This window comes from Gymnogyps californianus, chromosome 26 (assembly GCF_018139145.2).
Source record: "Gymnogyps californianus isolate 813 chromosome 26, ASM1813914v2, whole genome shotgun sequence".
In the NCBI taxonomy this organism is placed as follows: Eukaryota; Metazoa; Chordata; class Aves; order Accipitriformes; family Cathartidae; genus Gymnogyps; species Gymnogyps californianus.
Window position 1 is genome coordinate 2,851,789 of NC_059496.1, and position 15,145 is coordinate 2,866,933.

A 15,145-nucleotide genomic window follows, 5' to 3' on the forward strand; every position below is an offset into this window, starting at 1 on the left:
AGATACTTGCATCAATAGGTCATAAATGGCTTGTGGGTTTTTGAGGGAGGCAGTCCCCATTCCGAACATGGCCTCCAGCCACTATCCCAGTCGCGTTTTTGCTCTTTGCCACGTTCCCTTCTTTAGCGGTTGTATCTCCCGGGGGCTGCGATCCCACCACTTAGGGGCTATAGGCCCTTCTCGGTAAATGGGACAAAGGGAAGGCAGGGCTACTGTGCAGGCCATCCCGGGAACACTTGGGTGTAGCCGGGAATACAGACAGCCACTGGAGTATGCCGACTCTAGATCGGGAGGGGCGGGCACATCAGATGTTTGGCATATGCCTTGTGTGGGGGCATGAAGAGGACAGTTCCTATAAGCATTACATTTTAGGGCAGTGGGCCACACATAGCTGGTATTACTACACAGACAGCCCTGTACCAAAGCTTCCTGAATGGGGCGGGGCACGTATCATCACAATAATGGCCTTTTATCTATGTTTTTACATTGCATTTCTGTTTGGCAGTCCCAAAGTGTTGGGTTTTTTTTTTTTACTGGTGGTGCCCCATTCCTTTGCGCAATCCAGTCAGGTCCCCATGTGCAATCGAGGGGATGTTTTTCCCAGGCTCCCTTGAACCCTGGTTCTTGACAAGCGTTGGGGCAATTGCTACCATTACTCTCGGGGTGTTTAATACACCAGGTGGCGTTTAACAGTTCAGTATATTGCAGGGAATGATCATCTGTTTTCCATTGGTCATTATGTTCAGTAATTCCCCAGGGAACATTAAAGCATGGCATTGTACCATTAAAACTCCACCCCGTGGCGTTATTAGGGGGTAGGAAGAGGTAATTACACTTTGCCTTCCATATTGAATTGGCATTTAGTGCGCCAGGTCACCAGCTATAGATGGTATGAGTGTGACCTCCATCCTTTCCATCCGTTCCCCAGGCCCGGCTGGAATTATTGCACTGTTGCCATGGGAGTTCAAGGGTTAGTGATACATTAGTGGTTTGCACAAAGATTGGTAGGGGCTCCTCTACTGAATTAGGGCTGGGCAGACAGGCTGTTATTGAAGTTAAGTTCACCCTACGTGCAAATCCCACTATCAGCTGAGCCACCACCTTGCTGTCCAGGTTCTTGTTGTCCATGCCCGCTGTTGTTACTGCCATCAGTGGGAGTGTCCGAATAGTTTGCTTTTCCATAGTCCTGCAAGAGGACACAAATTGCACCTCGGGCCTTGGGACCGGGTCTCAGAAATTAGGAATTATCCATCGAGTACTTATGCGATGGCCTTTCCCCTTCCTATCTAAGGCCTCCCAGGCACGTAAGCGTCTGGGTTTCGCCAGGGTCATGGGTACAGTGCCAACAGAGGGCAGTTTTACCATGACGGGTTGGCCTGTATGTTCTCAATGGGAACTGGCCCTTTTGCTTGTCCGGTTTGGGAGCGTCGCCCGTTAATGGTCCCGTAGGACAAAAATGAGGTAGGTACCATCGTTTGCCTGCCAGCATATCGAATCCCAATATGTTTCCCTTATAAGGGCTCAGAGCCACCTCCACAAGTTTCGGTCTCTATCGGGGCGGGTGCACCTGCCACACAGGTTAACTAAACACTCTTCCACCCCTCCATCCAAAACAGAGGGCAAGTCTCTGAGACCGAGATAGAGATAGGGCAGGTACGTGCAGAGGCAAGAGAGGAAAAAAGCTTACTTAAGAACATAACTTTGGGTTCTTAAAACAGTTAGCAGCATACAGTGAAGAGAAAGTGCAATCAGAGAGCAGAACACCTTAGTCAAGCAGCACCTCCTGACCCTGCCCACCTTCCCCTTTAAGCAGGGTGTATGCTGCAGCCAGAGAAACAGTTGCAAAACTGCGGCTTCTGGCAACTTATTCCTGAAATGCACTAGTTTTCTTTTGGAGAACTGCAATACTGGGATGGATTCCCCAGTGCTCAAAACTCAGTAGTGTCTATTTCAACCATGGGCTTAAAAGTATACATCATAGGCTGTAATTTGAAGAACTCAGTCCATAAAAACCATGATTAAACAACAAACAATAGACAAGCCAAAAAGGAGGGCAAAAAAGGAAGAAACCATACACACAGGGAGTCCAATGGCTAACCAATTTCTATCAAAATGTCCATCGCAAGTGAGTGGTGTATCGTGAGAGATCCACTGTTTACATTTCCAATACTATAAACAGTATCCTGATTTTCATAACATGACATGCAGCATCCAAACCACAGAAATGTAGAAAAGGCACAGGCAAGGAGAAACACATCTTCATAGCATTACATTCAATAGCTGTTTAACGGTGAGCCTTCTTCTAGAGCTGTCCAACAATGCTGACTAATCCAGGTGACCTGTTTAATCAGACTTAATTGTCAAAAGGATTAACAATATCTAAGTAAAACAAGGCATGTATACATTAAAGAAAACAGCACGGAACTGTACTGCTTGTGAACTGTTTACAAAAACATACAAGATGTTGGATGGCACAAAGTATATAGTGCTAATAGAAACAGATTGTTTAAGCTAAGTGCTTAACATAAACTGTCCATCTCTACCTATAACAAAGAATATCTTAGGGGATTAAAAAACCCATTCCTTATGAAAAATAATGCTCTGAGCAAGAGGAGAATGGCCGACTGGCTCCCAAAACTGGTGACTGATTACGAGTCAAAGCAGAGTAAGCTGCTGCTCTTGCACCCTTCACTACATGGGGAGCATCCTGCCTGTTTAGCTGGTATTGAGGCAACTGGTCACAGTGAACCATCCAGGGGTGACTAAGGACTTGGGCTGCAGTCAGTCTTTGATGTGGGTTAACATGAAGCATTTTTGAAAGAAGGTCCTTAGCTGTATCTGAAACGGTATTCCAATAACCACCGCTGAGAGACAACTTCCCGCTACCTATTCGGGCCAAAATCTCCTCTGGGGTATCATCAGGACCAGTTACAAAAGGAGGGTAGCCAGCAAGCATGGTATAAAGTAGAACACCAAGGCTCCATATGTCCCATGCAGCATCGTAACCTTGCCCCTGTAAAACCTCTGGTGCAGCAAAACTTGCTGTGTAACATGGACTCCTCAGAAGGCCATTTTCTACTCGTAGTTGTTTTGCAAGGCCAAATTCACAAAGTCGAATGGATTCTGGATTACCAGATTCATCAACATAAAGAATATTGCTAGGCTTCAGCTCTCCATGAACAACCCCTTGTGCATGGAGGTACTCAACCGTTCTTGTTATTGTGAACAGAACGGCACTAGCTTCTCGTTCCGAGAAAAAAACTTGTCTATGAATTTTATCCAGCAGTTGCCCTCCTTTTGTAAGTTCTGTTACTATGTATGCGTATTTTCCATAATCATGCACATCTTTTAGGGTAATAATATTTGGATGGTGGCCATAGCGCAGTAGGATTTCAATCTCCTTTCTTGGATCTCTTTTACTCTTGTCTATAATCTTTACAGCATATTCCATGTTTAAAGCTTTATGAATACATCTCTTATAGACAGAGTAAGACCCAACTCTGATATCTTCCTTCACTTCGTATCTATCAGTAAAATGAATGCTGTACCTGTGCAACTGCTGGACAACTGAATGCACTCCAACTGTCTGCACTGCCTGGCTTTCGTCATTTGATGCAATAGCTACAGAGCTAAATCCCCGAACAAGTTGATGCGCATTAGCACTAGGTGGGAGACCAGGAAAATCTTCTGGAGTTTTTGCTGTAAACTCAGGGTCAAAATAAAACATATCTTCAGGTCTGCCAGTTGCAGGTTTAAAAGGGGGATCAATTTCTCTCCTGTACAATTTATCCCAATCTATTTTGGAAAAAAATGCATGCCTCTTAATTTCTTCAACTCCATCTAGGTCTGCTCCTAATCTGTTTGCTGGGTTTCTTTTGAAGAGCATTCGCAGAAGACTCTCTGCTTCCGGGCTCAAGAACTGGGGCATTCCAAGTCTGGCCTCGAGAATCAGTGTCATGGTTTCTTTTCTGTCTTTCCCTTGGAAAGGCAGAGTACCAGTGAGCATTTCAAACATTACAACACCAAAAGACCACCAGTCTGCGCTCCGTGTAAGGCCTCCGCTCTTAATGACTTCTGGCGCCATATATTCCACTGTTCCACAGAAAGAGAAGGCTTTTTTTTCATGATCAATTGACACCTCACTTAAGCCAAAATCTGCTAATTGGATATGTCCTTCCTCATCAAGAAGGATGTTTTCTGGTTTTAGGTCCCAGTATATTATTCCACCACTATGTACATGGTCTAAAGCAAGTGCTAATTCTGCCAGGTAAAATTTAACATCGTCTTCTGCGAACATCACCCTACGTTCTCCACATGCTCCAATTGCCTCTATTAAATTTTTTAGGGCTGTTTGGCAATGGGCTTTGTCTCCGGCCATATTATAGTTCCCGTTTGGATTTACTGTCGGCCACGGATTTCTCCCTCCTCCCACCTGTCGTGCTAATTCCGCATCCTTAGTTAATACCTTCTCTCTTTCATCTGGGCAGAATGATTCTCGGAATAAGATTTGGGTGTCCCCCCGGTTAGGATTGTGTCCCGTGCAGAGATTTGACAGTAACTGCGCCCGTGTTTCTGCATCCTCCCTTAATCTTGGCATTGTACACCCCCATAAGGCTAAATCATTTGGGTTCCACAATGGATTAGTATAAACCTTTGATGTGGGGCATGCATAGTCACCCCCTGGCCGTAAAGCAGCCAGATTAGTCAAAACATTCGAAACCATGGGGTAAAGTCCCACCCTTGTGACAGGAAGGTCTGGGGGGAGGTCGGTACAGGGACTGTAAGGTGGGGCAGGAGTCGGGGAGGGCCTTGTCTGGTCGTCGTTCGGGGCTGTAGCCTTACCTACGGCCAAAGTTACTTTACAGGTTAGTTTTTCCCTCAGCCCCTTTTGCCTCCCTGGATGTTGTCTCTCCCGCACCCATTCATCCCACACATACCAATAATCCATGTGTCCCGGGAACCGGTACTGAAGTTGGTCTCGCACAAAGGTCAGTCGATGTTGGTCAAAACTCCCTTGTGGTGGCCACTGATCTTCAATATCTCCATGGCGGGTGATGAATGGCCACCATTGTTGACATAGAACTACTGCGTCCTCCTTCAGTAGTGAATTTGCACCACAGATTTTTTCCCAGTTTTGTAATATCTCTACTAAGGGCGTCTCCCTCTCTACTCCAGTTACATTACTCATGATTTAATCCGGGTGGGACTCAACCCCCCCCTTTAAAATCTCTTAACAGCTCTCTAATCTGGGCAGGACTCGAACCCCCCTTTTAATCAGACGTCTTCTGTTGATCAGACTGCGTACAAACTCGTGTGCGATTTATGCTGATCAGGCTACGCACCTCGGGCGGGACTTGAACCCCCCCCGAATTCTGTCCTTTTCCCTATATTGAATTTAGATTTAGGGGATTTAACACTCACCACTCGAGCGATTCGGTGCGTCCCGTGTCCAAAATCCTCAGGTGAACTCACCCTGTGCTGCCAGTCAGAGGTTTGGATCCAAGAGGTTCCGAGAGTGACCTAGGGTCCCATCTGGGGTGCCAAACTGTTAAGGGGGAAGCCGCTGCCCGAGCATTCACACACCAATCAAGGAGTTGCACACACACCACCCGAGACTTTAACTGCTAGGACCGGCGTCCCTTCGCAGCTGGGCGACTCCAGTGAGCCGACGGGTGCCCCTTTCGACTCCTCACACATACACACTCACCCTCGGGCGCTGCTTCTTCCCTCAGGCTCCAGCCAAGGTTCCCCAAAGCAGACTCTCTAATCAAGGCCTTCAAAATAAAAGCCTAATTTACTCTATCTATGGTGCCCAAATTCAGACAGCTCAAGCTGGCTGTCTCTGGAGAGGGAACCAGAACACCACAATCCCTGGGCAATTATGCCCTTACAATCTAAATTCCCACCCCTCACACCATAGTCTGGCCCAATGGTAAGATCAAGTCTGGGGTCGTCTTCTCTCTCGTTGGGTGCTTTTTCTCGTCTCTCGGCTGGTTCTTCCTGCTGTGTTTTAGGCTACTTGTTACTATGTCTCCTTTTCCTGGGCCAAACTGGCTCTGGGGCTTTCCAAATCTCTTACTCCTGCCATCAGATTATAGGTGAACGTTAAGCAACAGCATTCAGCAAGTTATGAGTCCTGCTTTATCATGAAGGACTACTTTTAAGCAGCTAAACAAAGTCCTTAAAGCCCTACAAAACATATTAACAGCCTCTCTAATTTCTATACATTCCTGTGCTATTACAGCCTAACAGCCTTATGCCATTATTGCCACATGCTGTTTAGGTCTCGTTCGGGTGTGGTCTGCATGGTCCTGTAGCTCTGCTTTGCCACCTTCCACAACACTCGATCACTGATTGCTGATAGAAATGGGAAGCTCTGGCAAGACTGAGAGAATGAGGGGAGCGTTATGTTGCTAAGCAAGCCCCGAGCCCCAGCGCTGGTGGGGCTGTGAAAGGGCTGCCAAGGGAAGGTGAGGGCCAGCAAGAGTTTTCAGTCCTGGCACCTTCCCTGTGGGAGCACGGCAGGAGCCCCACAAGGAACCGCACAAAGCTGGCAGGGAATGGCACGGGGCCGTGGCTGGAGCAGAGACTGTGCCTTCCACTTTACCTGGGAACAACATGGCCACTGGGAAGCCGAGTGCTGGAAACTACAGCTCCCAGCATGCCCTGGGAACCAACATGGCCGCCCATCAGCCCATACCCCAGGACTACAGCACCTGGCATGCCAGTGGGCGCTCCTTCCTCCTGTCTGACCCTGCGGGGACACCGTCCCCCCGGCTGGACCCCACTCCTCCACAGGCCCCATGGCCGCCTCCCGGGGCAGCCCCAGTCCCAGTCCCAGAGCCTTGGTGGAGCAGGGAGGAGGAGGAGGAGGAGAGAGGGACAGAGGGGCAGAGAGGGGTGGGGTGGGGCGGAGAGCAGCAGGAGAAGGACGGGAGCAGGACAGAGGGACGGCAGGAAGAAAGCAGGAGCTGGTCAGGGAGTGGAGAAAGGAAACCCCTGGTGAGGAGCGGGCCCAGGGCCAGGGAGAAGGGGATGGAGGGGAAGGGGGCAGGGGGCAGCCAGGAATATGGTGATGAGCAGCAGGACAGAGGGACAGAGAGGGCAGAGGAGGGCAGGAGGAAGGAGAGACAGAGGGAGAGACACGGGCAGGGTGAGGGAGTGGGATGGAAGAACAGCTAGACGGAAAAGGCAGCAGGAGAGCGGAGTGACAGAGAAATGGGACAGGGAGCAGGACAGAGGCACAGAGGGGAAAAGGCTGAGAGAGAGAAAGGGAGAGGCAGGGGACAGAGCGCAGGACAGAGAGCAAGAGAAGGGTGGGAAACAATCCGGAGGCTGAGAAACACAGAGAGGAGTCGGGTGAGGAGAGGGAGGCGGTGAAGGACAGAACAGCGATGGCCTCCAGGCTGGAGCCGGAGGAAGAGTGAAAAGGGCTGGGGAGCAGGCGAGAGGCCCAGAGAGAAAGAGAGAAGGCCCAGCCAGCTGACAGGATTCCCTTTCAAACAGCTGATTTGGGGGTGGCAGGTCTCTTGTGCAGCTCTCTGGGAGTGGGGGAAAGAAAAGCAAATTGCTCCTTTTCGAGCTTTGTCCCCAGGGGGAGCCAGTGGAGACATGCTGTGCACTGGAGAGCATCCTGCAGGGAGGTGACAGATGTTTGAGGAGCGCTGCTGAAGCTGAGACCCACCTGACAGCAAAGGTGTGCACTGGCCACAGAGCATCCCAGGTGAGCTGATTGTCTTGGAGGCCAGCAAAGCAGCCTTCCTCTGCCCCTGGTTTTTGGTGAGAGATGGAGCAGCGCAGAGCTGTTTCTCAGGCATCCAGGCCTGACGAGAGTTTCCCTGTGCCCCCAGGAGAGATCCTGCTCCCAGGAAGCGCCTCCTCATCAAGCAAAGGCCATATGCAGCCACCTGGCTCTGGGTACGGCTGCCCCAAGGGGTGTCTCAGGGAGGACGGGCTGATGTGCTTGGTGGCTCTGACACAGAAATGATGAGCTGAAGCCCCGTGGTGATGGCGGGCCAGTTGAAAGTCTCCAAGTGCCCCAGCCTTTCTCCCCGGGAGTGTTTAAGGCAGGCACTTTTTCCGGGGGTGACAGGTGATGTGAAGAGGGATGCTGTCCCATTCCCATTTCAAAGTTGTGACTTCTGAGAGCCGGGGCCACCTGAAGGCCCAGCCGGAGATCTCCAGGGAGTTTGGGTTCATTTTTTGGATATCTTCGGGCTACAGTGTGCTAGGGTTCTGGGATGCTAGGGTGACAGTGTGCAAGGGTTACAGAGTGGTAGGGTTGTGGGATGCCAGAGTTTAAGTGAGTCAGGATTAAAGCGTGCTGTTGTTCTGGAGAGGATCTGGGTTTGTTGGGCCTGGGTTCCTGGGGTTATGTTATTTTTGGCTTCTCTTGTGTTCTGGGTGGATTGCTTTTTTGGAGAGTCCTTTTTTAGCTTGTTTGCCTGTTTAGGGTTTGGACAGGGGCCTTTGATTTGTGTATGCTGTGGCTTCGGGTTGGCTTTTTTTCACAGTTCTGGTGGTTTATGTTGTGTTTTCTGTCTTGTAACTACCATTTGTGGTCTGGTGTGTGTGACCGGCTCGGCCAGTGTCACTTCTGCTGTGGTCCAACTCATTTCCAGTAAGTCGGTAGGTGGGTGGGTAGGTAGGTAGGTAGGTAGGTAGGTCTGGAGGACTTGCGGTCCATAGCAGATGACTGCTGGAGGAGTAATGGGCAGTTCTGGGGTGTGGGAGGACTTCTGGCCCATAGGTAATGACTGTCGGAGGAGTAAGTGTGCTTCGTAATTTGTGTGGACTGCCAAATTCACGGTCATTTGTCCTGCTGTGAGGAAGAGCCGTGGGAAGACAGCAGCCACCCGGAAGGACAAGGGTTTCCCCGAGGGTACGTGGCTTTGTGGTTTTTGCTTTTGAGTAAGCAACCTGCAAGGAGGCTGCTATCATTAAGTTTAATGATGTTTTGTAAAGTCGTGGACTGAGTATCACGTGACTTGAAACATCGCTGAAAACACGGTGCAGGTTTGTCTGCGTGTTCTGGGTGCTTTGGTTTTGAACGTCTGCTCATGGGGGTAACTTCATACTGTCCTTAGCTCCTATCTCAAGGCATGACATGTGCTTAAGGCAAGGTTCCTCATCCACGATAGTGGACGTGAAGCCGTATTTCAAACAGACTTCCTGATCATTTTTAATTTTTTGGGGCCAGGCTCTTCTCAGATCTGATTCGTTCATGCTTGGTTTTTATCTTCATGTGGCTGGCAAAGAGCTCGTAGGAGGAGCAGGAGAAGGGTCAGCGCTGCCGTTTCCACGGCGGTCACTTGTGCTGGCGTTATGAAGGTTATCTTCGATGTGCCGTTTCTTTGCAGGAATCTCTTTTTAAGCCACTTGTCCATTTTGTGAGGGGTAGTGGACTCCCAAAGGGAGACCCTTTGTTCCTCATGAGTGCCTCAGGGGTTTCCCTGCCGTTTTTGTTTGCTTGCTTGCTTTTTCTTTGCTGTGCTGACTTTAAAGAACTTCTTTTAGCTCTTTGGGTTTCTGTCCTTAAAGGAAGCCTCTAGGATTTCTGCCCAGGAGTGAGGTGTCCAGAAAGGAGTGTCGTGGTACACTGCTGTCAGCCTTCAGTCTAGTGAAATGGTGTCATGGCGTATGTTGAAGAGTCATGTAACTCAAATGCATTTGAAATATACAGGCTTTGCCCTTGCTCCTGATTTGTGTGGGAGCTAATTCTCAGCAGCTCATAAACGGTCTGCTGTGCTTTACGAGTTTAAAATAGCCTATCACCAGAAATGTCTTCCTTAGTGCCTACACAGAGCAAGAACCTCCAGTAGCAAGGGCATGCTGACCTTGGGCAGCTTCAGAGCATCGGATACTTGTAAATAGGTGAAAAACCCAGTTCCGTGGTAGCAGTGTGTGTGCCAAAGTCGACCTGACTCTCCACACTTACTCAGCATGTCACACGTCTTTGTGGGTAAGGCTGGATGATAAGTTTGTAGTACCCTGCAATCGCAAACACCTACTTGGTTGTTGCTGTTCTGTTGATTATTGCTAAAAGATTGCTTGTTGCTCTACGATTGATTGCTGCTCTTCTTGACTGCTGCCACCCTATTGATTGATACTCTATGACTGATTGCTGATAGAAATGGGAAGCACGTCCATGCCCTGTAGCTCCCCAGGACTCCTCTCAGGCATCTGCCAACGTGTTTTGTCCTGCTGTGGAGGGAGCTGAAGGCCTGGGCAGCAGCCCCAGACTCCACCAGGGTAGATCCCCCAAGAGATTGGTGCATGTTGGAGGCAGGTCCATGCCCGGTAGCTCTCTGGAACTGCTCCCAGGAATATCCAGGAGTCCTTTGGTTTCCGTTGGAGACGAATGAATTCCCAGGTAGCAGCCCCAGAATCTTCTAAGGTAGCTGCGCAAAGAGCATTGTGTATGTTGGGGGCAGGTGCATTCCTGTTTTTGCGTCAGGACTTTTCCCATACATCTGCTGGAGTGTTTTGAGCTTCTTGACAGGCAGCTAAAGTCCCAGGTAGCAGCAGCACAATTTTCCTCTTCCGTTAGCTGAAGAGTTTTCTTTGTGTTGGAGGCAGGTCTATGCCCGGTAGCTCCTCAGGACTCCTCCGAGGAACGTCCAGAGTGTTTTGGCCTCCCCTGGAGACAGCTGAATTGCGCAGGTAGCCATCCCAGACTTTTGCAAGGTAGCTACCCAAGGTGTTTTGTGTGTGTTGGAGTCAGGTCCGTGCCCTGTATCTGTCTGGGACTCCTCTGAGGCATCTCCGGGAGCATTTGGGCTTCATCTGGAGACAGGTGAATTCCAAAGGATCAGCCGCAGACTCCTCCAAGGTAGCTAGTCGAGGAGTTTTGTCCATGTTGTAGGCAAGTCCATTCGTGTTAGCTCTCCAGGAATTTTCCCATTCATCTCCAGAAGTGTGTTGGTATTGTCAGGTGCTTGTGTTGTCCTATTTCCCTGCAGATGTGATAGGGAAGAAGGAGGAACCTGGCTTGTGCAGGTGCTTGTGAGGCCCTAGGTGCGTGAGTGATAGGGCAGGAGCAGGCCCCAAGCTTGAGCAGCTGCTTTTGATGTCCCGTGATGCCAAGTAGATGGTAGTTTAGAAGCAGGCCCCTGCCCTGTGCAGCTGCTTACATTCTCAGTGAGTAGTTGATAGGGCAAGAGTATGTAACTGGGTTGTGCAGGTGCTTGTGGTGTCACAGGTGGTTGAGTAGGTGTTAGGGCAGGAGCAGGCCCCTGGTTTGAGCTGCAGCATATGTTGTCAGTGGTGGAGCAGGAGGTGATAGGGCAGGAGTGCGCAGGTGGCTTGTGCAGGTGCTTGTGAGGTCAGTGTTGGCTGTGTAGCAGTTAGGGCAGGAAGCTGGAGGTGGCTTGTGGAGGTGTTTGTGATGTCCCTGGTGGGTGAGTAGGTGCTAAGGCAGGAGCAGAGCCCTGGCTTGTGCAGGTGCCTGTGATGTCAGTGCTGAGTGCTGAGGTGGTTGGGCAGAAGCAGGCCGCAGGCTTGCAAAGGTGGTTTTGAGGTGAGTGTTTTGTGAGGATGTGAGTGGGACTGAAAGGAGAGGTGGGTTGTGGAGGTGCTTGTGTTGTGGTATTTCTGTGGAGATGTGATGGGGCAGGAGGAGGCCCGTGGCTTGTGCAGGTGCTTGTGAGGTCGCAGGTGGTTGAGGAGGTGTGAGGCCAGGGGCCAGCCCCAGGCTTGTGCAGGTGCTTGTGAGGTCGTAGGTGCGTGAGGAAGTGCTAGGGCAGGAGGTGGCTTGGGCTGAAGGAGGTGCTTGTGATGTCCCATGCTGGCAAGGAGATGGTAGTTTAGGAGCAGGCCCCTGCCCTGTGCAGCTGCTTGTGTTGTCATTGGTGGCAGAGTAGTGGATAGGGCAAGAGGTTGCAGGTGGGTTGTGCAGGTGCTTGTGATGGGAGAGGTGGTTGCATAGGTGTTAGGGCAGGAGCATGCAGGTGGGTTGTGCAGGTGGTTGTGCTGTGACATGTGCCTGAGGAGGTGCAAGGGTAGGGGTAGGCCTGTGTTTTGTACAGGTGCTTGTGATGTCGTAGGTGTTGTGTTGGGTTTGTGTGGCAGGGGTTTGTGTAGCGGAGAGGGTGCTCTGGGATAGCATATTTCAGAAGGGGAAAGAAAGAGTGGTGGAAAAAGAAGGAAGGGGAGGTGCAGCGACGAGAGGAGTGGGATGTGCGAGAAAGAAGCCTGCGGAGCCTGAGGTGAGTGAAGAAGGAGAGGGAGGAGGCGCGGGGGAGCAGAGATTGCCGTGGAGGCCGTGCTGAGAGGGCAGGCTGTGTCCCTGCAGACCATGGAGGTTAATGGTGGATGAGAGATTCCCCTGCAGGCCGTGGAGGACGCGAGGGTGGAGCCGGTGTGTGGGCCCGAAGGCGGCCGTGAGTGCGTGGGAAAGGGCACGCTGGAGCAGGTGGTGGAGGCCTGGAGTGCGCGGCAAGGAGTGGTGATGGAGAAGGTCGTGGAGGGCTGATCCCCGTGAGAGGGATCCCAGGGTGGAGCAGGAGAAGAGTGTGAGGAGCCCTCCCCCTGAGGAGAAAGGAGCGTCAGAGCCAATGTGGGATGAAGTGCGTGCAAGCCCCATTCGCCGTTGCCCTGGGCCGCTGTGGGGAGGAGGTGGAGGTATGGTGAGCAAAGGTGAGGGCGGAAAGAAGGGAGGGGTGGGGGGAAGGTGTGTTTTTCAGATCTGGTTCTCTTTCTCCTTCTGCTAGTGTGATTTGCTTGGTAGGACATTAAATGGATGTGTTTTTTCTGCAAGTGGAGTGTGTTTTGCCTGTGAGCATAATTGTTGAGTGATCCGTCCGTGTCCTTGTGTGGACTCGTGAGCCTTTGGTTGTATTTTGTCCTCCGCATGCCGCCGTAGGGGAGGAGTGAGCAAGCAGGTGCATGGTGCTTTGTTGGTGGCTGGGCCTAAAGCACGCCGTTGGTGTTAGTGGGGGATAGGGTGGAAGGAGGCAGTTGGCTTGTTGCTGTGCTTGCGAGGTGAGATGGGCCTGCGTAGGTGGTAGGGCTGGAGCAGGAAGCTTTGATGTGCAGGTGCTTTGGGTGTCGCAAGTGCTTCGGTAGTTGCTGTGTCAGGAGCAAGGTCGTGGCTTCTGGAGGTAGGTGCGATGTCAGAGGTGGCTGAGGAGGTGCTAAGGCAGTGGCAGGCCCCGGCTTGTCGAGGTCCTTGTGATGTGTGTGGTGCCTAAGTCGGTGAATGGGAAGGACTGAAGAGGTGGCTTTTAGAGGTGCTTGTGATGTGAATGCTTGCTGGGTAGCTGTTAGGGCAGGAGCGTGCAGGTGGGTTGTGCAGCTTGTTGTGATGTCCTAGGTGGGTGAGTAGGTGCTAAGGCAGGAGCAGGCCTTGGGTTGTGCAGCTGCTTGGGCTGTGACTTGGAGCTGAGCAGGTGTTAGGGCAGGAGCAGGCCCCTGGCTTGTGCAGCTGGTAGTGATGTGGTGTTGGCAAGTCATTGCTAGGGCAGGAGGCAGTCCCTGGTTTGTGCAGCGGCATATGTTGTCAGTGGTGGAGCAGGAGGTGATAGGGCAGGAGTGCGCAGGTGGCTTGTGCAGGTGCTTGTGAGGTCAGTGTTGGCTGTGTAGCAGTTAGGGCAGGAAGCTGGAGGTGGCTTGTGGAGGTGTTTGTGATGTCCCTGGTGGGTGAGTAGGTGATAGGGCAGGAGCAGAGCCCTGGCTTGTGCAGGTGCCTGCGATGTCAGTGCTGAGTGCTGAGGTGGTTGGGCAGAAGCAGGCCCCTGGCTTGTGAAGGTACTTTTGAGGTGAGTGTTTTGTGAGGATGTGAGTGGGACTGAAAGGAGAGGTGGGTTGTGGAGGTGCTTGTGTTGTGGTATTTCTGTGGAGATGTGATGGGGCAGGAGGAGGCCTGTGGCTTGTGCAGGTGCATGTGAGATCCATGGTGGATGAGTAAGTGATAGGGTAAAAGAAAGCAGTTGGATTGTTCATGTGCTTGTGATGGAAGTGATGGCTGATGGCTCACTCACTCCCCCATGGTGGGATGGGAGAGAGAATCAGAAGGGTAGAAGTGAGAAAACTCATGGGTTGAGATAAAGACAGTTTAATAGGTAAAGCAAAAGCCATGGACCCAAGTAAAGAAAAATAAGGGATTCATTCACGACTTTCTCTTTTTCCTCTGCTAACTTCTTGTGCACCCCCAGCCTACTCACTGATGGGGCGGTGTGAAGAAAACGAAGTCTATCCCAGCCAAAAGCAGCACACCACGTACACGTGGGTGTGTCCCAGTGTGCGGCTCCCCATTTGGGAGGAGTGGGGGAGAACTGGACAGTGTCAGGGGAAGTTTGCCAAGGTGGGAGTTGGGGCCTCAAGCACATGACCTGTGTAGAGGGACTGAGGGACCTGGGCTTCTTTGGCCCAGTGGCATGGAGGCAGTACAGAAGTAGTCTGAGAGTGATTGAAGGATGGCTTAAGAGGTGATGGAGCTTTTCCTCGTAGTGGAAAAGAGCATGAGAAGGAAAGAATGCCACTAAGTGCAGCTTGGGAGGTTGAGACTGGATATGAGGAGAACGAAATGTCACTCCAAGGGCAGTGCTGTGGTCTAATCGGCCACCCTGAGGAAATCTGGAATAGTCCATGGCTTTGTGTTTGAAGGAACGTCCAGGGAGGACGGAGAGATGTCAGTAAGGGTAGTGAGATGCTCAGATGAGAGCAAGGTGGAGGAAGCAAGGCAGATGTCTACAGCTTGCAGGGAAGGAGGCCCAGGTGTGGGACACCATAGGACAGCCAGTGGTTATGCTGATCGAGGGCTCAGGCAAGGCTAAAAGCCGCCAAGAGAGCCGGGTCTTTCTCCCCTTGGCTGTGGCTGTTATCTCGACCGCCAAGGCCTACGAGGAGACGCTTTAACCTTATGGCACGAGGCCCTCATTCCCACATGCCCCACCCAGGAGAGACCCATAAGCGTTGTACCATAGTCCTGCACTTGGCATTGCACATCCCTGCATTGCAGTGCCCCAGGAAGAGCCCTGAGCAACATGTGAGGGACAGGATCTCCCTTCCCAGGGGCTGGGGGTCAGGGCTTGGCCCTTTGCCTTCAAGGAACACGTGAAAGTTTACTCAGAATCTGTTCCTTTACATCGCCTTTATCTACTTGTCATCACTTTCTCCTGTTTTCTCCTCTAAGCAGCCCCTGGGG

At 51.3% G+C, this 15,145-nt stretch overlaps 1 protein-coding gene and 1 pseudogene across 1 annotated transcript; both read right to left on the minus strand.

Moving 5' to 3' along the window:
• Positions 1-2,489: 2,489 nt before the first annotated feature.
• The window catches only part of LOC127026016 (ribosomal protein S6 kinase alpha-3-like), a 233,403-nt pseudogene continuing 220,747 nt past the window's right edge, over positions 2,490-15,145 (minus strand).
• On the minus strand, positions 2,569-4,297 carry LOC127026004 (ribosomal protein S6 kinase alpha-3-like). The gene is given in 2 exon segments (XM_050911127.1): positions 2,569-2,631; positions 2,633-4,297. Coding segments are annotated over 2 exon segments (1,728 nt in total).